This window comes from Chanos chanos, chromosome 15, assembly GCF_902362185.1.
Source record: "Chanos chanos chromosome 15, fChaCha1.1, whole genome shotgun sequence".
Lineage (NCBI taxonomy): Eukaryota > Metazoa > Chordata > Actinopteri > Gonorynchiformes > Chanidae > Chanos > Chanos chanos.
In genome coordinates this window covers 16212199-16237365 of record NC_044509.1, presented here as the reverse complement: position 1 = coordinate 16237365, position 25167 = coordinate 16212199, and the positions used below count along the sequence as shown (strand labels likewise).

At 43.7% G+C, this 25167-nt stretch overlaps 1 protein-coding gene across 1 annotated transcript in view; it reads right to left on the bottom strand.

Annotated features, from left to right (window-relative positions):
* gdpd5a (glycerophosphodiester phosphodiesterase domain containing 5a) overlaps positions 1-11934 on the bottom strand; it is a 17563-nt gene extending 5629 nt beyond the window's left edge. The window contains exons 1-10 of the mRNA XM_030792847.1: positions 11818-11934; positions 5535-5638; positions 4914-5007; positions 4378-4437; positions 4146-4244; positions 3887-3980; positions 3269-3414; positions 2096-2178; positions 547-697; positions 1-70 (exon numbers count right to left, since the gene is read on the bottom strand). The exon at positions 1-70 is cut by the window's left edge and continues 152 nt beyond it. Coding sequence (XP_030648707.1) covers positions 1-70; positions 547-697; positions 2096-2178; positions 3269-3414; positions 3887-3980; positions 4146-4244; positions 4378-4437; positions 4914-5007; positions 5535-5638; positions 11818-11934 — 1018 coding nt within the window. The remainder of the gene's footprint in view (positions 71-546; positions 698-2095; positions 2179-3268; positions 3415-3886; positions 3981-4145; positions 4245-4377; positions 4438-4913; positions 5008-5534; positions 5639-11817) is intronic.
* Positions 11935-25167: the final 13233 nt, after the last annotated feature.

Below are 25167 nucleotides of genomic sequence, written 5' to 3'. Positions count from 1 at the left end.
ACACCGTCTGATTCCCAGCGCGGTTACGGTCTTTAACAGACATGGAGTCCACCGTCCAGTAGGGGTCAGTCTAGAGACACCAGATAAAATAAGGAGGAGACCCTCACATGACTATTTTAAGAGTTTAAAGAGCATGAGAATTTCACTGCAAAAAACATTCATCACCTCAGAGAAAAGAGTGCACACAAAAGCTTGGTACAAGCTATATTTTGCTGTGAGCACATCTTACGCTTACTAAAGCCATAATGAGAGTGACGTCACTTTGACTTAAAGAAGTTGAGTCAACTGATACACTGAAGAAAAAAAATGCACAGAACTTAGTTATTTTAAAATAAGAGCTCAGTATCTGAAATTACACTCCATTGTACATTTTTTGTCTAAACAAAGAAAGAGTTTGAGACACTGCTTAAGGAGACCAGACAGAGGGAAAGAGAAGGGGAAAGAGAGAGAGAGAGAGGGAGAGAGAGAGGGAAAGAGAAGGGGAAAGAGAAGGGGAAAGAGAAGGGGAAAGAGAGAGAGGGAAAGAGAGAGGGAAAGAGAGAATACCTTGAGAAACCATGTTCCTGCATTAAGAGACCGTATCTGTGTCCAGTTAAAGAGAGAAGCATCATCATTGAGTCTCCGTGGAAAAAGTCTGGCCACATCTGTTGTCCTCCGCAGAGTCATGTCACGCATCAGGAAGGGCACACCATCCAAACTGAGCACACAGGGAAGACAATATCATTCTCTCTCTCTCCCTCTGTCTCTCTCACAGTCATGACTTGACCTATAATTATGTCATTTCCTGCCACTGAACGTCACTTACTTCCTGCTGGGTTAACTTCAGGTAGCCTATCACTTAGTAAATCAACGACAACAATTAAAAAAAAAAAAAAAAACCTCTTTTAGTTTATTTTTTAATGAAAATGACGTTTTTCCTTTTTTTTCACCCTCCTACACTTTTTCCCCCTCATAGTTCATGAATGAAGCTGAATAATTTGTTCTCCAAATTTTCTCTCATATTAACTTTGATATGTGGGGCAATCTAGAGATAAATGCGTTAGGACTGATTGCTTTCTTTTTCTTTCAGTAAACTTTATATTACCAGTAAACTGGCACTTTGTCCTAGCTCTGAAAAACTGAAACCAGACCGACACACAGAAAACACACACAGAAACTCAACTAACATAGTTTAGTACAGAGTGACTGCTCAGATATGTCGGTTGTTCCCTGCTGTGGACGAGCCAGTGAAACGTATAGGTGAGAAGCTAGGTTTCTGTTTGCCCTCTGTGCAGGTTAATATGATCCTCAGTTAACGAGGTATCAGGCAAGGGCAGGCAGGGGCAGAGCACGTCCGCCAGGGGCAGGGGCTCTAATCTTAGTCCCTCATTAATCCCCGGGCCCACCGGAGCAGAGACCTCAGTGGCTTTGCGATTGATCCCTTCATAAGTGCTCAATACCAGCGCTCTGGTTCATCAGTGCTGTCAACCATCAGCCGCACCCAGCCCTGCAGACCGACCGCAAACGCGTCACTGTCGGCAATACCCAGCCCTGCTGACCAACCGCAAATGACCGCAAACACGTCGCCATGCTCCAGTCCACACGGTGGAACAATGAGCATGATAGAACACTCCTTTTCAGGATGATGTAGCAGTGTGCAGATGACGCGACATAGCATCGATGATTTACATAACAATCAGCTGAACACCTGGTCCAAATGAGGATCTCATTGAATGACTGGGAAATGTCCTTGTAGCCTGACATGGCTCCATTGTCTTGTCTGTGTCTTTTTCTACTAATTATACTAAAGTTCAAACAGGACTGAGTGTGTAGAAGCAATCCCAAACACGAATGCTTTAAAAAGTCTACATTAAAACCGCTATTTGTCCTGTTAATTAAGGTAGCAAAGTTAGATGGAAAGTGAGTACAACAATGGGGTAGTGTCCAGTCATTCAGATAGTTCACAATCTCATTTGACCCAGGTCTGGTCTGTGTTTTAACTCCACCAGAACAGTAGTGCATTTCTACTCTGAACTCAGTGTGCTAAAGGGGATAAAGCTGAGAAAATGGAGAGGCTTAAACCGTTTCTCTTTATGAAAAGGAACCGAAGGAGTACCTGACAGTCACGTCAGCCTCCAGGGCACTGACCCTCTGCTGGAAGGCTTTGCTGAAGGACATGAGGGTGTTCTCTGGAGCCAGCTGAGGAGAGAGATGAGGAAGCCAAGCGTCATAGTCAGCAACAAGGGACAGAACTTCACGTCTCATATCAGACCATAAAAACTGTAGGAATTAAAGGCTGGAAGAAAACGTGACCACTAAAATAATCTCGACTGGCAGATTTAGTATTTGAGACTTCATTCTACACTTGTAAAAGGACAGGTAACAATTACAAAACTGATACAGTTTTTTTTTAATAGTTACTTAATTAAAGGTAAAAAAAAAAAAAACAGAGAACAGAAACTCTGTACGCTTAAGGATCAATATTCACACATGCCTGTGAGTGGGGGAAGTTATGTATGTATGTATATATGTATGTATGTATGTATGTATGTATGTATGTACAGCAAGCATGTGTATGTGTATTTATTTCACTTCATCACTCCATTCCAGGCAGTATCATTTCACTGGAAATCAAGCTGCCAGTTTCCATGCAGTTAACACAGCATTAAAGGGAGTAAAATGTATTGATCATTCTATTTTTAGCCGTGTAAAATGGCTCTCCAACCACAGCTGGTTTTACTGGGAGTCACTGCCCAGTTCTTGGGAGAGCAGCCACGGTGTACAACGCTAACAACCACGATAAATGCAGGCAAGTCCAGACAGGGCTCATGATTGGGTGAGGTGGGGGGTAGGGGGTGGAGTTCAGGTGGGGGATGGGGGTGCATAGGACAGAGTGTGCCTGGGAAGGGATACCTAACAGGACTGACTGCTGAAATTTGGTGTCAACCCTGACATGAGGGAATGAGTTGACATGGCAACACAGTTCAGCACTCATTTAAAAGGTCCCTCTGCAATAAACAAGGTGATACCTATATTCTCCTGGGTCCATACCATACACATTTACTGTGAACAGAGCGTGCAGGTATATACTTTCAGTCAAGCGGAAAAAGCACTTTAACTTCATTTGTTTTATTTATTCATAAAAATATTTGTGTGTTTGTTTGTTTGTTTGTGAAATTTTTTTTGGGATAACGGGTTTAATCCTGTGGTGCTGGTTCATGTAAACCTGTCGAGTTTTAACTCTCTGGAGAGGCACTACCTCTTGGACTTTGACAAGCAGCTGACTCACCATGGGCGCTCCTCGCCGGCCAATCACAGCAGGGCGTGGTTTGAGGTTGGCCCGGTTCATGATGCAGGGGGAAGACAAAGTGAGGGGAACCAGGTAGAGGGCCAAGAGCACACCCACATAGAGCACAAGCATGGCCATCTGGAACTCTGTGGGTCACATACGGAACGCAGAACCAATTCATGACACCGGTTCCAAAACAGGAAACCTCTACCAAACTCTGGCCGGAGGTGATGGTAACAGTTTACTTGAAGGACCCTAGAGTAAGCTTTATAAACCCCGTGTAACATAGCAATTCACATTAAATGCACATTCAGATATACTGCCATAACAAGTCTACCTAAGATTTGCTTAAGTTAGACTCTGATGCAGCTGGAGACATATTTTAGAAACCCATAATAATCCAATCAGCTCCAAAACAAACACTCTCTTAGCATTTTATCAGCCCTCCATATACCCTGTGTGCTATGGCATTTAAGTGTCAGAGAGGGAACCTAAACTGTAACCATTATCTCTAATGATCTGCCCCCTTTTCTCCCACCAAAGCCTGTCTTAATGTCTCCTGTGGCTGCTGACCACATGTGTATCGGTTTAAGATGTGACGACAAAACTTCAGCTCACTTGTTCTCTCTCCGCGCACCACCTGACCTGCCACCACCCAGCCGAGGGCCGTAACCACAGCGACGGCGCCAATGTGCAGGAACGGGCCTGTGGACTGTGCAAACACAGACACGCATAAACATCTCGGTGTTCTAATATGCATTCACATTCTCTGTACACCGCACAGCACGGTTTTGCATGGCAGTGCTTTGGAGACGTTCAGTGTGTGAGTAAGACCAGGTAAAACCCTGTAAAGGACACTGCAAAGAGGTGTTCGAACCTGGAGAGAGATCAAGACAATGTCCCATTCATCTCTCCAAAAGTCATCGATGGAAACGAAGCCAGTAATGGTGGTGAGTAGTACAGCCAACACTCCAATCTGTGAGAACAAACAAACAAACAAACAAACACATGCGTGAGAAAAAACACACATTTCACCGTTTTTCATTGATGAATTTGGCGACGGGGCGATGGGACAGAGAGAGAGAGCGGGAGTGGGAGAGTGCGTTTACCTTATGGATCCAGTAGAGATTGAGCTGCTGACCCACTGCAATATGACAAAGTGCTAAAACCTGAGGAGCCACGAAACAAAACAGACACACGCCGTGTTTGTCTTCAACTCGCATTTGCTTTACATTATTAAAAATAATCACATGATAATGTGCAGAAAATGCTGATGTTCTTATATTATGATTTGAATGTGAAAAAGTGTTTTATGTGTTTGCTGTTGCTGTGGTATCTAGACTTTTGTGTGTTTGTGTTAAACACAACTTACAGTATTTACACTAACACATGCTCTGTGACAAATCTTCTGTCTCTTGGATCTTTTTGTCCCCTTGTTCCCCAAAACGGACCGACCACTCTAACCCTGTTCACCAACAATTTTCCTAATTCAGCCAGGGGGAGTCATATCCTTACCACTGTCATCTTAGTTCTGCTCACTGTACATCTCAAGCCTGATATTTTATAAAGCTGCTTTGCCTGTTGTTTAAAAAAAAAACAAATACTACAGAAACGAAACTGAACGGGCTTTAAAGGCGATTCTCACCAGTAAAAACGCTGTGTAAGTGAATCCCACGACGGTGGTAGTGAGAATGGGGATTGTACCATCACTCCATTCTCCTGAGCGGTTATATAACAACCTGGAAGAGAAACAGAACAATATGAACATGTGTGGAAAAGAAAAGGATGGAAAAGCACGGATAAACCATCTCAAAATCTTCACACACTGCCAATCACAAAGCTGTGCGGCTAGTGTCCATCTCTCCGTCCAGCCAGGCAGGTGGGCAGCTATAATGATTCAGCCTGTCCCTCATTTTTAATCAGGGAATACAGTCATGGCTAAGCTTTAGATAAGAATTTCTTCTGAAGAACTTTCTTCTCTTTCCATTCGACTTTAACTCATCCAATTGGCACATTCGGCAATAACAGTTCCCAAATGAGCCACCAAAAAGGTGGAGAGAAAAGGTGAATTATTGAATTCAGTTCACTATCATCAGAGTTTGACGTCAGTGTGGCATTGTACACACACCGTGTTAAATAAAAGAGGATGAAAGATGTGATGAGACCAGCTCTGCGCACAATGAACTGCGTGATTCAGAACCTCTAAACAACAATTAATTCCACATGAAACGGGGTGGGTGGGTGGGGGGGGGGGGGGGCGTCTTACCAATTAAATTCATTGTAGTCATTGTGAGCCTCCCACCAGAAATAGGACCACACAAGCAGCAAGAGAACTGAGCAGCACAGGAGGAAAAACCATGAACATTCCCACTGGAAAAAAACAAAAATAAGAGAACACTTTTTTGAAATTATAGTCACGAATAACAACACTTGCAAGCAAAAGCATTTTTGTCTGAGAAGCAATGGGACAAGTTGATTGTCAGCTTGTCATGTCTGAGGTCAGATGTCGGGTAAAAGTCAAAGTGTGGCCTCCTTTAGTGTATAGCTCTAACGGTGGCTGGATGCCGGACGTGGCTGGGAGTGACTTTGACAGGCAGTCGGCTTTTCCCTCCCTCTTCTCCTCTTTCTTTCACTTTTCTCCTGATGTAATTACAGATGGTGAACAGTAAGCATTGATGCACATGAGTGTTTAAAAGGGTTCACGTGAACTACAATGACCTGAAACTGCAAAGGTTGTTTTGGGAGGAAAAGGTTGTTTGTGAGGGAGTGTGCAAACGCTGAGTAAATTATTAATCCAAGTTTGATGGACGATGGCATTTGATGGGTGACAAGCGCTTTTACGTTGCCCGTTCGAACCTTTGTGGGGGCAAATCGAGATCATCCATTTGCATTTGCTTATTATGAACATACTACACTGCAATCAGCTCGGTGATGAATACCCAGTCTACACCAGGAGGATTGGAGTGGACTGCAGTTGTCTCTATATGCTATAGAAATACTGTCACATCTCTTATTAACTACATTAATCCATAAGAGCAATACACTGGTAGGTGTATGACTGGTCGCATTTACGCGGGCAGTCAAAGTTGCTCCTTAAGGATTTGTTTAACGGCTTCAACTACAAGCAGCCTGCAGTGGAAAACGGGGAGCTGGTAGTCATGGTGCCCCCGAGCAGCATTAAAATTAATGTCCTTGAAAAAAGAACTCATTGTTTTCAGTGGCACGGTGATAAAAGGCAAACCTTTGAAGTATCATGTTCTTCACATTGGAGTTAATCTGGAGAAATGAAAAATGAACAGTGGAAGTAAATTTAATTAAATTCCATTTCTGTGGTAACGCCAGCGTTCAACATTAGCCTTCAAATAACCTCTAAATGCCACACAGCAAGACTCCACCTTTGTGTGTGTGTGTGTGTGTGTGTGTGTGTGTGTGTTTGTGTGTGCGTGCGTGTGTGTGTGTGTGTTTGTGTGTGTGTGAGTGTGTTTGTGTGTGTGTGTGTGTGTGTGTGTGTGTATGTGCGTGCGTTTGTGTCTATGCGTGTGTGTGAACGTGTGTGTGTGTGCATGCGTGTGTGTGTGTGTGTGTGTGCATGCGTGTGTGTGTGTGTGTGTGCATGCGTGTGTGTGTGTGTGCTTGTGTGTGTGCGTGTGGGAGGCGAGAAAAGCGGGACTCGCTGGCACATGAGTATAGTTTCCTGGGAGATGAGGCCACGTCGCTATGGGAGACAGGGGAGTGTGCACGGTATGACAGGGAGTGACCGCAGTTACTATGGGAATGCCTGTGCGTGGGGAGGGTGTTTGACCGCTGACAGAGATGACAGCGACTAAAGGTGTTTCTGAAAAAAGTGGGGTTTTTTTACGATGATCAGCATACATATTTATCGGCCCAGTCACTAAATCTTCACAGTGTTTCTCAGTAGGGCATGGCTCAGATTTCATGAGATTAATATGATCCCATAAAATATCATGTCCTAGTGCAGAAAAAAAGGTTCAGAGATGAGTATCAGTGTGGCTAGTGTAGTGTCTTCATCGCTTGGCCTTGCATACATCATTGAAAACCACTGGTTTATAAATAGAAGGATTAAACGGATCATGGCTAATTCTCTTAAGTGTCCCTGCAAACATTCGCCCGCTGAAAACACAGCAACCCCAAACTCAATGATATAAATCAACTAACAATTATTTCCTGCATGCTCATAAAGACCCAAAGGCGGACTGGTGCATCTTGGGCTATCCCAGAACAGTGATTTAATCTAACGCACGATTACAAGCCCCCTGAGGTAGTCTCATTTATCCAGTACACAGCCACTCATAAAACCAGGCAAAGTTCACAAGTGTTTCTGGCATTCACAGATTCATCCCCTGTAGAGCGGTCATCGTTATCTCCATATAACCGTATGTGAGTTTAGGGCGGACTGCAGCGTGACACGGCATTCTTAGACACAGCATCGCCTTACGCAGTCTCACCCATTCACTTCACACGCCTCATCACAGCCGAAGCTCCCAATCCAATTAGATCCTCCAGAGCCGCACATGAGCGGACAGCCCGAAGCGACGCAGCCACTGCCACAACAGCCTAATAATAACCGGGACGGCCACACTGCCGGGAAACAGCCAATCGCAGGGCTCCTGGTCGGCAAGCCCTAACGACATCAGACCTACTTCCGTAAACACTCTGGACATCGAGATGGACTGATAGTCCAGGCGGCACGTGTTTAATGGGTATTATGACAGGGAATTATGAAGGGGGGGAAAAACACTTTGTGTAAGTCAGAAGAGTTGTGTTACTTGAGGAGTTTATGAGAAAGTTACAAACAAGTGACTGACGTGCTACACAAATAAAGCGAGTTCAGTGGCACATACATAAAGAAATCAGTTCAGTCATTTCTCATACGTTTTTATGTATTCTCATTCCATCTTCCTAAAGAAATTCAAATTAAATTCGATTTATTTGTATAGTGCTTTTCACATCTATAAGATAAGATAAGATCCTAAACAACTAGCTCACAATACTGTGGCCTGGCACTGATTCTGCCCCTTCACTGTTTTTCTTGTAACCTGGTACAATCTGCGGAGCTGTTCTGATTGGCTCGCCTCTGAGCCTCATAGCACGCTGGGTTTTAGTCTGCCTGGAGTCTGTTACGCCCGAGTCAAGCACCGTATCACTACTGATGCTACTGAAACAGACAGAGGTAAATCTCACATATGAAAAGGTCAAGTATAATTTTATTCCCTAATTATTAGGCTTTTTTTAACAGCGCAATAATGTCATTCAAAAATTGTTGGGGCTTTTATTTGTCTCTGGATAATTGAAGAATTCAAACACTTTGACACTGACCAGTTATTTAATGGCCATAAATAACTCTGAGAAAAATTTTTTTTTTTTGAAAAATAAAGCACAAACCTTGAAACGTGTTCAGAGGCAGGTTCTGAATGATATAGCACACATAAGAAGAGTCAACTGAAATGTCACTGAAACAGTTTTTAAAAGCAGAAATGCTACACCATTTTATCAAATGCCCCAGCAAGCCAGACACTGTCTGATTGGACGAGCCAGTCGAAAGGTGTTTGGCCTGTTTTCCATACTGGCTGGCTGATTACAAAAAAAAAAAAAAGACTTCCACTAGAAGTGTTGCTAAAGAACTCCTTAGGGTGCTGATCTCCAGGTTTGCATGAAGAACTAAACCAGCTTTACTCACATCACTCAAAGGGTCCAAGAAGAACCCTTTGGTGTGGAGCTCAACAACCCACTGCTCATCTCTGCTCTAATCCAGCTCCTCAATCTGAAACCTACACCACAACCCTGTTAATTACACCACCCTAAACATCAGCCCACTGACATAACTCTTCACATACTGTTACTACACCACCCGTAACATCAGCCCACTGACATAACTCTTCACATACTGTTAATTACACCACCCTAAATATCAGCCCACTGACATAACTCTTCACATACTGTTATTACACCACCCTAAACATCAGCCCACTGACATAACTCTTCACATACTGTTACTACACCACCCTAAACATCAGCCCACTGACATAACTCTTCACATACTGTTAATTACACCACCCTAAACATCAGCCCACTGACATAACTCTTCACATACTGTTAATTACACCACCCTAAATATCAGCCCACTGACATAACTCTTCACATACTGTTATTACACCACCCTAAATATCAGCCCACTGACATAACTCTTCACATACTGTTATTACACCACCCTAAACATCAGCCCACTGACATAACTCTTCACATACTGTTACTACACCACCCTAAACATCAGCCCACTGACATAACTCTTCACATACTGTTAATTACACCACCCTAAACATCAGCCCACCGACATAACTCTTCACATACTGTTAATTACACCACCCTAAACATCAGCCCACTGACATAACTCTTCACATACTGTTAATTACACCACCCTAAATATCAGCCCACTGACATAACTCTTTACATACTGTTAATTACACCACCCTAAACATCAGCCCACCGACATAACTCTTCACATACTGTTAATTACACCACCCTAAACATCAGCCCACTGAAATGGCTCTTCACATACTGTTAATTACACCACCCTAAACATCAGCCCACTGACATAACTCTTCACATACTGTTATTACACCACCCTAAATATCAGCCCACCGACATAACTCTTCACATACTGTTAATTACACCACCCTAAATATCAGCCCACTGACATAACTCTTCACATACTGTTAATTACACCACCCTAAATATTAGCCCACTGACATAACTCTTCACATACTGTTAATTACACCACCCTAAACATCAGCCCACCGAAATGACTCTTCACATACTGTTAATTACACCACCCTAAACATCAGCCCACTGACATAACCCTTCACACACTGGAGCCAATTGATGTGATGTCCCTGAAAAGCATGCGATGTGATTAAAGCTCTGACTGAAATACAATATAAATTATAAACAATTAAAATAGAATGTGACCACTTCCAACAACAAAAAAAGACCTGATTAGATACAAGCTATTTAGACCTGAGGGTAGAAAGATGTGATATAGACTTCATGATTGTTCAAACTGCCTCTCACTGCAACTTCATCACAGTTACTGGCTGTTTTCAGCGTTATATATACATAATTCTGACATACTCATAACTAAAATCTAACACAGACAAACAGTGTAATTACAGAAATGATTGTTGCCAATTTTTTCTCATAAAGAGTGGCGATGATGACAGATTGTTGTTTTTCCACTTGATTTAAATGCACTTCTTTTCCATCGCTGTGGATGAGAGCTTCTGGCAAAAGAATCGTGATTGTAATAGACTTCGTTAGAGTCTTTTTACGAGGCAAGCTGTTTACACAGAAGTACTTACAAACATAAGCATATTTCACTGCTCAGATTTTCGCAACACTTCACCACAAAACACTTAAACAATGCTGAAATCAGTTAAAAAAACAAAACCTAAAAAAAAAAAAAAAACAGAATTATAAAAATGACTAATATGTCAGAAAAAATGACAGACAAATAAAAATGACTTATCTCATTGTCGTGAAGAGCTGAACCTAATCTTTCTGTCAGACAAACTCTTAAAGAGCATCCTCAGACTCCTCAGATTCAAAGCCCATTTCTCGTCCTGTTCTTACTCCTCCGACAGCTTCACTGCACAGCCTCTGAGTTCCACACTGACTACACCTATAGCTATAGCACCAGGCTCTCCATGGGTTCATATTCTGTTCTCTTTTTAATGCAATCACTTTGCTAAACGCGGACATAGCTGACAATATTCAAGCTCTTTCATTGCTTATCTACAATTAAATGTGTAAAAGCAAAAACAAAAACAAACTGGGATGAGTGATTGGCACCAGGCCTGGGCCCAGATCTGTTTGGGGGGTTGGGGGTGGGGAGGGGGGGGGGGGGGGGGAATGATATGCCTGCCACGGCGGAGCACACGGATGGTTAAATTACGTCTTTATCTCTGACTGATTAATCTCCAGATCACAGCGCCTCTCGGCCGGAGTGAGGCTAACCGGCCTGAGACAGAGTCCCCTGTGTGTTGTGCCCAGGTCTGAATGCCAGGATGACCCACAACATGCCCTGTGCAACGCGAGACACTGGCTCCGCTTGCACAGGGTCTGTGAGAGACAGACGAGGCTCTGAGGGAGGACTGTGGAGGAGCAATTCATTTCCCAGCACGTCAGTGTGTGTCTGTAAGTCAATGCAGCTCAAAGACATTGCACAACTGAAACACGACTCCAAACTTTAGTCAAGGGCACTGTTCTGCAAGTTGTCTAGATGAGAGGACCACCCAAAATAATAAGGTCACCAAAATAATGCCCTGATGTGTTGCATTATGTATGGTTTTGGGACCAGATCCTGTTCAAATTCACATTTACACTGTGTCAGCCAGAACTGAACTGAATCTATACATTGAGCCTGGCGAGTGACGTGTAAACACACGTGACATCCATTTCACACTCCCACAGAGAAAGAGATCATTTACAAAAAAAAATCAGAGTACGAGTCTTCTCGCAGTTGTGCCTCCTACCTTGGAGCTGTCGTCATGGGAGCGCTGGTAGCGTTTCCAGCGGCAACCATAGATCCCAGTCACGCAGGACAAACACAGCTGTCTCTCGTAGACCTGTAAAGGCTGATGCTTTACCATACTCCTTTAGTCACGGGCCGGTTCCGATCCGCTTGCATCCCACTGAGAATGAGTAATCCTCTGCACACCTGGACACACACACACACACACCCATACACACACACACACACATACAGACACACAGAGAGAGAGAGACAGAGATTAAGACCTGGTTTCAAACACAGATATGAGCTAACATATACTGAACTGGTGTGAACTAGCATAATTTTTTTCCAGGTTAGCTAAACTATACACAGAACAACAGACAATAATAATTATTTCCACCCCTCTCAAACTGTATATTGTCATCCATTTTATTGTCCTCCAGTGACACATCTACAACGTTTAAAAAGTCAACGACAACAGAGGAATAAAGGAGTCTAGGGGTCGTTGACATTCTCCTACCGCGGTACAGCTAATGTGATGAATATTTGATGAATCAGTTGATGAGTGTGCCATGAATAGAGCTGAGATGAAGAGGAGAGCGCAGTGAGGAGGGAAACTGTTGCCGACACAGGACTGGGAGAGATGTGTGGCCGGCCGCTTTCAGGAGACTCAGATGTGGTGTGATCTTAAACAACACACTTGGCTCAAACTCTGTGCTGCACCTGGATCCATCACTGCACGGTGCCTCAGCTATCCTGACAGACCATCACCGACACGGACACACGCTCACACTAGCCCTGCTTCACACGGGAGACTTGTGTGTCCATGTCCATGTTAAGACCAATATTCACAAAGATCTTACTTCTCAGCAGTATGGAATGTATGAGCTAGGCTAGAAATCATCTTTTTTTTTTCTAATTGAGCCAATTTCTCCTTTGTCAAGAAACAGGGTTGACGTGTTTCTCACCTGTTGTTTCATATTACATCAACAACAAAATAGAGTAGTCACAGCTCTGATGGCTCTTGGAAGGATCAGGCTGAAGATGTGTGTGTGTGCGTGTGTGTGTGCGTGTGTGCGTGTGTGTGTGTGTGTGTCATGAGGGTAACCCAGTCCTGATGCAGTCATGTAGAAAATGTAACAAACAGTTGGAACAGCACACATTCCTCTCTCACTGTCTCACAGACACAGTGTTCTAGGGCAGCGACAGCCTGATTTTACTCCAATATAATACACATCTGATTTTTCATCATGCTGAATGAGGCACAAGCCAGTTCAAGTTCAGACGGGCGCTTTCAAAACTGAAAAACATTCTACTCCCACTTACTTACATAAAATAATTGTCTTTTTCACCATGTTCAGCGTCATTAAGAGATGAGAGATATTCAAATGCTATGTTCAAAACCAGGGAGAAAGAAACTCCAGCTACAGGAGCCACAGAACACAAAGGCTGTACTGCTGCAGGTCTGCGTGACTGTAACGGCAGACTGACCTCCGTCAGTTACCCACATACACTCCACCACTGTCATCTCATCCCAAAGAGAACAGCTCACTGTAACGGCAGACTGACCTCCGTCAGTTACCCACATACACTCCACCACTGTCATCTCATCCCAAAGAGAACAGCTCACTGTAACGGCAGACTGACCTCCATCAGTTACCCACATACACTCCACCACTGTCATCTCACCCCAAAGAGAACAGCTCACCGTAACGGCAGACTGACCTCCGTCAGTTACCCACATACACTCCACCACTGTCATCTCATCCCAAAGAGAACAGCTCACCGTAACAGCAGACTGACCTCCGTCAGTTACCCACATACACTCCACCACTGTCATCTCATGCCAAAGAGAACAGTTCACCGTAACAGCAGACTGACCTCCGTCAGTTACCCACATACACTCCACCACTGTCATCTCATCCCAAAGAGAACAGCTCACTGTAACGGCAGACTGACCTCCATCAGTTACCCACATACACTCCACCACTGTCATCTCATCCCAAAGAGAACAGCTCACCGTAACGGCAGACTGACCTCCATCAGTTACCCACATACACTCCACCACTGTCATCTCATCCCAAAGAGAACAGCTCACTGTGGCTCTGTGTGCAGTCATTAAGACACCACACATATTTACATTATGAAATTCTGCCAGTCAAATAATGTGACCCAACACAGCCAGTGACGGCACATCCCAGCCAATCAGAGATTCAGAGCCAACACAACTCTGCTCTGACCAAGAAGCAACAAGTGTCATTCTTCTCTGATCTTTTCTTTTCTTTTTCCTGTGTGTGTTCAGTTCTTCAGTGGTGCCTCTGCCACAAAACGGTACGTAAAACAAACAACAACAACAACAACAACAACAACATCAACAACACAGATAAAATTGAATAAAATACAATTTTTACCTGTGTGTGTTTCCATAGTGCCTCTGCCACAAAATAGTACTTAAAACAACAACAACAACAAAACAGATAAAATTAAATAAAATACAATACAACAAAATAAAAAGATATTCAGAGGTTGCACACTACTCTTGCTGAGTATCATGAATGTCATCATGCGAAACAACAACAGACCCAGTGCAATTGAAACTCAGACACCATAACAAGGCAATTAAAAAACACACAATCGTGTTTGTGTGTGTGTGTGTGTGTGTGTGTTTTTAACAAGGCTGTGACAGCTTACAAAACATGGCTTGTGTTCCTTTACAGGCCTCAACTCCATAACGGAGCAGTGTGGTTTTCAGCCTGAGACGTCATGCCTCCGTCAGTGCGACGTGGGGCTTGATGACAAAGCAACAGATGTTCTTCTGATTCACTGGGTTTTAGGGGAAGAGCGGTGCAAATGATGGTAATTAAGGAGACATCACAGGACGCGACGCGTCGTGATAACGACCTCATCAGGGCCTGATCAGCGGGCCGGGGACTTCAGCAGGTGCTCATTCGCATATATATCAGCTTCATAAGACAGCAGAGCGCAGGGAGGGCGGGACTTCCTGTCATTAGGTCAGATTAGAGAGCACTGAGGAGACCGACCACAGCCCTATCATTAGTCCCCCATGGCGTGTGACCCAGGAGTCAGTTCCCTTCACTGCTGTGAACACAGGACACACATGGCCCGATCCACAACCACAGAGTACAGGACACACACGGCCCGATCCACAACCACAGAGTACAGGACACACACGGCCCGATCCACAACCACAGAGTACAGGACACACACGGCCCGATCCACAACCACAGAGTACAGGACACACACGGCCCGGTCCTCCCATACAGAGTACATGACACACATGGCCCGATCCACAACCACAGAGTACAGGACACACATGGCCCGATCCACAACCACAGAGTACAGGATCCACATGGCCCGATCCACAACCACAGAGTACAGGACACACATGGCCCGATCCACAACCACAGAGTACAGGACACACATGGCCCGATCCACAACCACAGAGTACAGGATCCACATGGCCCGATCCACAACCACAGAGTACAGGATCCACACAGCCTGGTCCTCCCATACAGAATACAGGACACACACAGCCTGGTCCTCCCATACAGAATACAGGACACACACAGCCTGGTCCTCCAACACAGAATACAGGACACACACAGCCTGGTCCTCCCATACAGAATACAGGACACACACAGCCTGGTCCTCCAACACAGAATACAGGACACACACAGCCTGGTCCTCCAACACAGAATACAGGACACACACAGCCTGGTCCTCCAACACAGAATACAGGACACACACAGCCTGGTCCTCCCATACAGAATACAGGACACACACAGCCTGGTCCTCCAACACAGAATACAGGATCCACACAGCCTGGTCCTCCAACACAGAATACAGAATACACACACGCGGCCTGGTCCTCCCATACAGAATACAGGACACACATAGCCTGGTCCTCCAACACAGAATACAGAATACACACACGCGGCCTGGTCCTCAGGTACAGGACACACACAGCCTGGTCCTCCAACACAGAATATAGGACACACACGCGGCCTGGTCCTCCAACACAGAATACAGGACACACACAGCCTGGTCCTCCCATACAGAATACAGGACACACACGACCTGGTCCTCCAACACAGAATACAGAATACACACGCAGTCTGGTCCTTCAACATAGAATACAGAATACACACACGGTCTGGTCCTTCAACATAGAATATAGAATACACACGTGGTCTGGTACTCCAACATAGAACACAGAATACACACACACGGCCTGGTCCTCAAGTACAGGAAACACACGCCCTGGTCCTCAGATACAGGACATAAACATTCTGCTGTGCTTAAGTCAGTCGGGTCATGTGATCTGTGCTGGTCTGGCAGCACAGTGACAAAATTCTTGGGTATATTGGCATTTTGTGCACAGTCTACATTTTATATATATATTGTACATATATTTAGTCCTTATATCTTGTTCTGTTCTCAGAATCAGTCCTGACAGTAAATCATTTCCTTTTCCTTCTCTGGTTTTCATGCTTTTGATTTATTCTTTTTTAATCATATCTATAGATACTCATTAGTCCCATAAATAGTGTTCCTGGCAACCAGAAAAGAGGAATTAACCTGATAAATGTTGTGGTAAAACCATGCTGAACCCACACCAAAAGAACATGCTGCCTTCACAGCTCACATGCATTATTCACATCACGCGTACTGAATATTGGTTGTCTTGGGAACACACACACACACGCACACACACACACACACACACACAAATATCTTGGCAGGAAGTATTATTTTGCTCCTCTGGTGATGAAACCAACAGGAACCGCTGATTACATGAATAGTTTTCCTTATATGTGGCAATAAAAATGGATTGTGCCTACAGTTCCAGGATGAGAAATCAGTGCACATTCAACTACGGAACACACTGTAATATTTGCATCTCTCTTTTTCAGCGGCAGACAAAGAGGCATGGTGCCAGTTAAGAACTATTGTGTGCAATAGGAAATTCAATTGACTTGAGATGACTTAAAACTGTAGCTATTGTCAGTTTCATAAAGAGCCCCCCTCCCCTTTCCCACAAACACAGAGCAAAGAAAAGTGGATGGGTCCAGAATCCTGTAATTTAAGTCGTTATCTCTGCTAAACACAGGGCTCTGACTTAGAGACCAAATGGCCCTGTCAAAATAAGATAACACTAATGAACGCGCGTGGCCATCTGCTTGTCAGACAACTTCCACTTACTCTAGGTTACATACAACCTGCGCTAAGGCCAGGGCTGTTTTGTTTTGTCCGCAGTTTTAATTTGCATAATTTTACAAGTCAACACCTGAATGCCAAATGGCTTGAGAGTCTACAGCGCTTAATAAATAAATAAATAAATAAATAAATAAATAAATAGAAATAGCCAAATCATTTTGGCCAAATTAAAAAGAAACGAAATATGAAATACAGATGGTGGACTAAGCAATGGAAATACAAGAAAAATCAATACTCTGTCTCGATCATCTATCAACACTCATTGACTCAGGAGTGGGACCACAAGCCCAGATATTTTTGTTTTGTTTTGGTTTGTTTGTTTTTTTCCCCTCCTGGCAACTGAAGGAGGTGGAAATCTATTACATAATCTATAGTCTAGAACCTTCTGAAAAGGTTAAACAATGATTACATCTACAGACTGTGGGGTGTTTGACATTACCCTAGTGCTAATGAAAACTGTTTTTTGGGGTTTTTTTTTGAGGAGTCAGGCAGTGTGCAGTGGGGAGGCATCATCATCCTTGAACACGGGGAAGTTCTCGAAGAAGCAACTTTTGCACCGTAGGGTACATCTGGTTGCCTGAGACAGCTTTGTGTTCCTTGGCCGTAATTCTGTCATGCAGACTGATAACCAGACCCAACAACTCCCACGAACTGGCAGTCCATTCCATAACAAATCTACCAGCGTGTTTAACACTCGGGAACAGGCTGTGTGGCTTTCTCCAAACATCCAGCCATCCAAACGCAGGGAACAGAACAAAAGAGCAATCGTACGGCCACTGATAAACACTAATACCAGTCCTGGTGTAAAGGTTCTGTTCTGTTCTACGGGTTACTGTTATTTTGCCTGCTCAACCTGAATGCGGTTACCTTTGGTCGCCCAGGACAGGGACATCTGCTAAATGAACAGAATGGTAAATGTAATTGTGTTGTTCTCGGAAGCTCAGGTTCTTACACTCATTACTACAGGTCATGCGTCGCTGTGCAATGTACTTCTGAGCGCTTTCTCAGGCACCCAGTAGCATCTGCACCATAAACATCAGCTGTGTCAGGTTCAAGACATATAGTTCTTGTTAAGAGAGAGTCATAGAGGTGCTGTGTCAGGCTTGCGGTGAGGCTGAAAGCTGTTCCGTGGTTTATAATAGTTATAAATATATATTTATATATATTTATAATCCTGTTGGGTGTGAGTCTGTGTATCTCTGTGTGCTTGGGACAGCTGCCCCTCTTTTCTGCTCTGACGTTTTTTGTTTTTTTTTATCCCTTGTTTGGCATGTCCCATTTTGACTTTACACACTGGTCCTTTTGACTCATTTAATAATATGTTGTTTCTGTGATTACACATCAGTCACTCTGCCCTAAACTACTGTTGCAAGTTGGTTGTACCTCTTGTGTTACTTCAGAAATTCACTGAGAAAAGTGCAGATTGTACCATGGTTTTTTGAGTGTAAAAATGTAGCAATTGACCTTAATGGCAACTGAGTGCAGAATCCTTTTTATCTGTAATTTTGCAATTTCAGAACATGCTTTTTCACTTCACTACCACCATTACCAGTAGTCTGTCCTGGTTCACTGCATATTATCAGAACGGTCCATGGTGGAAATGTAGCTATTTTACACTATGTGCATTAGCCTGGAGCCCAAAATAGTGGTTAGGTTTTTTTGGGTTTTTTTTAGAGTGGGAGGTGAGATGATCTCAGAAAAGCAAGTCAATTGTCCACACTCCTATCTCCAAACCTCCAGACGCTTGTCTCCGAATTCAGAATGTGCGTGCATGCGTGTGTGCGTAGGCGTGCGTGTAGGCGCACACGCACTGTGACCGCTGCACACTCTTATCGGCGGTGTTTGCGTTCGGCTCTAAGCCCGAGCTCTCGTTTCCATGACGCCGAGGTCTCTCTCGTAGCTTTTCTGTTTCATCGCCATCTGAAAACGTGAGCAAACTAAACCAAGCCCGGTGCCCTGACAGGAATGTTTTCAGAAGAGGATCTCCCTTAGTTCCCTCAGTGGACGTCTGTCACTCATAACAGGATGCAGCCCTTCCTCCCGTCTCTGTGACTTCCAGCGTCACCCCGTGCATTTTTTTTCCAGGGCTTGAGCCTCCGCAGACAGATCTCTGACTTTGTCCTCTGTTCTACCGTTAATTACTTCTGCATATGCTGATTTTTTTTTCCCGCTGGAGTGGAAATCATCACCTACTGAAGCATCATCCACACTTCTGCAGAGCAATCAGACCATCGAAAATGTCCCCGCAACGCAGGGTTCTGACAGCTCGTCAGCTGCCTCACTGTGTGACTGAGACAGAAACTGCTGAGAGTATGGGATACATTGTATCAGGCTCAGACGAGGCCCCGGTCGGTCCAATAGGGACGATTGGCTGGCGGCCAGGGCAGCGCGCAACCCTGCCAGATCTTAGGACAGACAGGGGCAAATCAGGTCCCCAACCCGGAGAGAACATAATTTACTCTGGGTCATGCGCTCTTCCAGGACTGGTCTACTGTGCGTATGGCACGAAAAGCACATGTCTCATACATTCTCTGGGCTCCATGGCCTCCTATGACGTGAGGTCTAAACAGGTTGTAGAGAGGGGGTTTTGAGCCATTACTTTGGACTACTTCAGTTCTGTGAAGAAAGGCAGCGATGCCACATTAAACAATGCACATCATCAAGAAAATGTAAATGAAAATGTGCAGACTTGGGTGGGTGGATTTGAGGTAACTTTCTTTCTTTCTTTCTTTTTTTGTGCTAGTGCATAACTCATTTTGCTCATTTGCTCTTGGGAATAAACCAGTGTCAGACCACCCAGAACTCTTACAACATTTTACTTTACCATAATCACTGACGGCTTTCTCTTTTCTTTTTCCCTCTCTCTCTCTCTCTTTTTTTTCCCCCCACGGAGCAGGCAGCCCGTCTCCGTCCTTTCTGAGTTTGCTTTAATGAGTCGGACATAAAGATATGAACCAGGGAGCTGATGTCTTGATTAAAGGACCCAAACAACTCATTGGCCAGTACACAAGGACAAAAACGCAGGGTGTCACTGTCATTATTTTTCATCCTCTGGTCTCTCAAACGGACCAACACAGCACGAGTAGAGCAGTAAGTGACAAACTTCAGACGCCTCATTACTGAAACGACTGACTAGACAGCCAGAACGCAACACCATTACAAACACATTCGCCTCACTGGGCCATTAGGGACAGTAAGAGGAGGACAGGTTTTCTCGTTTAATATCTCTCTCTCTCTCTCCCTCGCGCTCTCTCTCCCTCTCTCTCTCTCCCTCTCCCTCATTGTAATCCATCAGTCGGCTGGCAGCTCATTAGTGACTGTATGGTGGTCTGATCAGGCAAAATGTTAAAAATTGATGCACTTTTCTTATTCATGAGATCACAGCAGACTTCAAAGCCCCCATAATAAATGACACTCGCTATTAATACATCTTCAGATTACAAAATACTTTTATTGCGGTCGCTCGTTCGATGACTAATCCCTAGTCTCGACGATAAGTGATGGAAGCCGCTGCGGAGCATCCACTGACCTGATAAAATTATGAAGATTAATTACGCAAGCAGTTCCATACGTCTGCTGAAACAGAAACTGTGTCTGCAACAACAACAAAACAAACAAACAAACAAAAAGCTCCCAGGACGGGGCAGCGAGGGACAAGTACTATGTAGTGCAAAATTAGTCAAATGTTAAAGGAGCTTGAAACCTGAATCCTCTGGCCCTCCTGTTCCTGCTGAAGTTTCCTGAGCAAGTGAACAGTGTGTGTACAGTACTGAGCCACTGAACACTGAACTACCTTTGGGGTTAGTTGGCTGATGGGCCTTTGGAGCGGCCCCCCCCCCCCCTTCATTACTTGAGTCTCGTTACTGTGTATGGCGGCCAGGGGGACCAACCGACAGCGCTGTAAATCTAGAAATCTAGTACTTCTGGATGTTAATGACCTCTTATTCAAATGGTCATTGATTTGTACCCTTGAGAACCAATGTTGATGACAGCATGTCCGCTTTGAAGCTTTTCCCAGAACAACAAATAAAAACATAAGAAATAAAAACAGTTTCTCGTTGGAGTCTTCCTCTCCTGTAAACCGCGTTGACATCACAGACACATCTCAGGAAGCACCACCTCTGGCCGACACGCTGACTTTTTTTTGTCTCAGGAGAAAAGAAAACATCTTGTGACGCAGTGTACAGTCTGAGTTTTGGTCTGGAACAGATGAAAGGTTGAACAACATCCTTTTTTTTTTTTTTTTAGGTTGAACTAGTCTTCTATGCCAAAAAAAGTTTTTTGTCATTTTTTTTTCTTGTCTCTCAGCAGGACGCTTCCTCAGGCGTCGTCTGTGGCACTTCAAACGGAGCACACTCTCAGTGATGGTAACTGAGTGAGATGTCTATGTTTTCATTCTCTGGTGCTACGAAGCTGAACACTTAAAGCAATTCCACAAACACGTAGGTATTCTTTAATGCCGAAAGGTTAAATACCAAAAACAATACTAATACATACATACAGTCGGCATATATGTTAGTAACTTACCGAGAGATTTGTTGTATTTGACAGTTTCGTATTTCATAATAAGACGCATAATAATCATAAGACGATCTAGTGAATGTTTGTTGAATCCTATGTGAACAAAACAGTGCTGGAGCGGGTCAAAGCCCTGAGGGTAGATGTTACTGTAGAGGAGGCAGGTGTAGAGAGAGCACATGCATCTCTCACTTTTCTAGTTTCACCTCTTTTTTTTTAATCGTACACCCATTTTTCCTCATCTGTGTCTCACGGTCGTGTTAAAATATTTTCAGATGGATGTCCTCTTGGATTAATGAATTGTTTACGTCCTAAATTAACAGCATTTAAAAAATCAAATCGGGTGAATTAGGGAGAATGTCACATCATAAGCTTCTTTTGCACAATAACGTCAGTATCCACTATGACACCACAACGATTTGCAGTGACACTTTAGTTGCGATCTAAATGGGACAACCTGTTATAATGCTCCAAACAGTGGCCGTCGTCACTCGGACAAACGGCTCGTACGAGATAAACTCAATAATACAGCAGGACAAGAAGGTGAGACAATCAGGTGGCCAAGTGAAACCAAAGTGAACTCTGGGCGCAGCCTGACAAACCGAGATGACAACAACAGTTTTGGAGACTCGCCTTATCACGACGTAAACCGGGAGTTAAATGTACTTAGTTGACCGAACGTGGTTCATTTGAAAGTTAATCCTTGCACCGGCGTTTCTGAAATCACTCACCTCTACAACTGCTTAATCCCTAATAATCTTAACAGTACAGTTGGTAAAGTGGATGTATCTTCGGCATTCTCAATCAAAGCTTGAGCATTTTTGCGTACTCCGGTAACAGCAGTTCAGATCACGTTTTATTGACTCCTGTTCGTTGGCTTTAAGGCGATATGGAGAACTGAAGCCCAATTAAATCATAAGCAAGTTAGACATCACTGAAACCGTGTACTAACCTCCAGTTTCAACGCATCGCCGTCAGTCAGTCATTCCAGGAACCACCTTGAGTGTGTGAGACTCTGTGTGGGTTTTTTTCTCTCTATTTCCAACGTGGTTCGGTTTAGAGGACAGTGAATCAACGAAGGGACTCCACACCAAAGAGGAGAGTAATCCATCTGAAAACGTGTGGGAGGGGCGGTCGCCAAGTCCCTTCCCTCCTGTCACATGGAAACAGACTTGTGGAGACCATGTCAGGAAAAAAAAGAGCAACTATGAATCTGAGCAAAGTGGACAAGTATTAATTATTTTATACATTTGAACACAGAACATTGTGTATAATGCTAATGTCTTATTTTAAAAAGTTCTGGACGTCACTTATGGTGATAATTATTCCCATAAATGTATAGCATGGGTGAAACTGGTTCCTCCCACTTTGTGATTAAGGGAGAGGTTCAAAAGTGAACAAAAAGTTGTTCACAGCAAGGTTTTTTGTTTTTAGTGTGTCATTGTACATGATCACACACACACACACACACACACACACACACACACACACACACACACACACACACACACACACAATCTCTTCAGTACTCTGCGTATACCTGTCAAACTCAAGAGGTTCCCACTGAAAAGTATAAAATTTGATGAGGATGAGTATCTCATCCAGACCAGCTCGGCACGATTCATTGGTTCTATTCTAAGGATGTCAACCAGAGATTAACCTCTGGCCTGAGAGATCATCACCGCGTCACATCCTGCTAATCTTGTGGAACCTACCGGAAAGTTTACCCTTAGCATAGAAAGGGTGTGTGTTCACAGGCACTTTTATCCAGTGTATGTGACAGGCTGGCGTTGTCTTTGACCCAACACACATTTCCTCAGCTGTTGTGTCCCATGATTATCTATAGATAATTTGCCAATCCCCCCTCTCCCCTGCTGATTGGACGACTGCCATATGATTCAGTTCTGTGTTTATCTAAGCTGAGGGAAAATACAGCTCAGCTCTCAAGAGAAAACATTTTTTGGCTCAAAGGAGCAAACAGAAAGAACAGCCCTGTAATGATCTGTTAAAGATGTAGAAAACGCACAAGACCTAAAAACGGGGGGGGGGGGGGGGGGGGGGGGGGGGGTAAACTACTACACAGGATTTCTCAACTAGGTAACATCATGTCAAAGATCCATACTGTCCAGCAGGGGTGTTCTGACCTCTTCCCCTGCTAGACAGTTCTGACCTCGGTCTTCATATTAACCAGCTAACTTAAATATCCTTGTATTCTTGTTTACTCACTCATTGTGGGCCATAGTGGAACATCACTTTGTATTTGATGCCACCCAGTGGTGAAATAAGGAATTACAACATTATGGCGCTCTACATACTCATTTAATTAAATGTGATGCGCTGTGTACAGATTGATCTTTTTAAACTCAGATCTCACTTAAATCCACGAGATACACTTGTATAAAATAAACTGTGTAAAAATCTCGACAAGTACATTTCCGTCACCGTTTCTGTCAACATTGAGACAAAATTGTAACATTCATATCTGTCCACCAGAGGTCATCATAGTTCCCCTTCATGAGCTATTTTAATTTAAAATGCGCAAAACTGATTCAGTTTATATGAAACTCTCTTAAAGTACACGTTTCAAGTGATTGCTATGAAATCTTTTAACGTCTTTAATTATTAGAATAGAAAAAAACCCACCACACCAGTTTTGGTAGTTTTAATAAAGATTTGAGGCCCCCTCACCCAGACGTTTTACACACAAAGGAATGGAACATTCTAGAGTTAGGGGAGTTACTGTCACCTCCATACAGCATTTTAAATCAGGAGCTACTGCCCACTGCATAGAATGCAAAGCCATAATACACCAACAGAATTTCAAATCAGTTCAGATTCTGAAGAATCCATGAACGGCAGTGATCAAACATTAATATTTTCCTTTGAATTCATTAGTCACTGCGGACGTGAAAACACAATTCAGCAAAACCAGTAAGAACCTACACTCCACAGACAGTGCTCAGTGAGCCCACATTATGCCTCAGCATACCACACACCAGAGGAGAATAACAGGACATTTAGAATATACAGACTGTGTAATTCTATGAGAGCATGAGAGAAGTAACCAGTGTGACGAAAAATAGTAAGGTTGTTGAAACATATACAAGACCTACATGTGAGGCCGCTGACTAATACATGTGTCTATACATGTGCATGTCTGTCTGTCTGTCTGTCTGTTTGTCTGTCTGTCTGTCTGTGAAAATGATATTTAGCAAATCTGTGACGCAAAATGTGAGCAGTAGAGACAGACTGACAGACAGACAGACAGACAGACGGCTTTATCATCCCAAAAAAGGGAAATCTGATGTGTTGACAGGTCAAACACCACACACTGAGAATGTTATTTAAACAGTTACACAGACAAACAAACAAACATACAAACAAACAAACATACATGCGTGTCATGTCATCACATCAATGCATTTTGTGAAGGTAAACACAGACTTTGCTTTGATTTATCATTAGTGAAATAGGTGTCGAGATAGACAAACTTTTCAAAGAGGGAAGATACACAAAATAAAAATTTAAGGTGTGTTACAAGCACTCCACAGTCTTCCTAGACCTCTATAAAACCCTTTACTGAAGAAACAACAGTACACTCTCACAGGGCAGA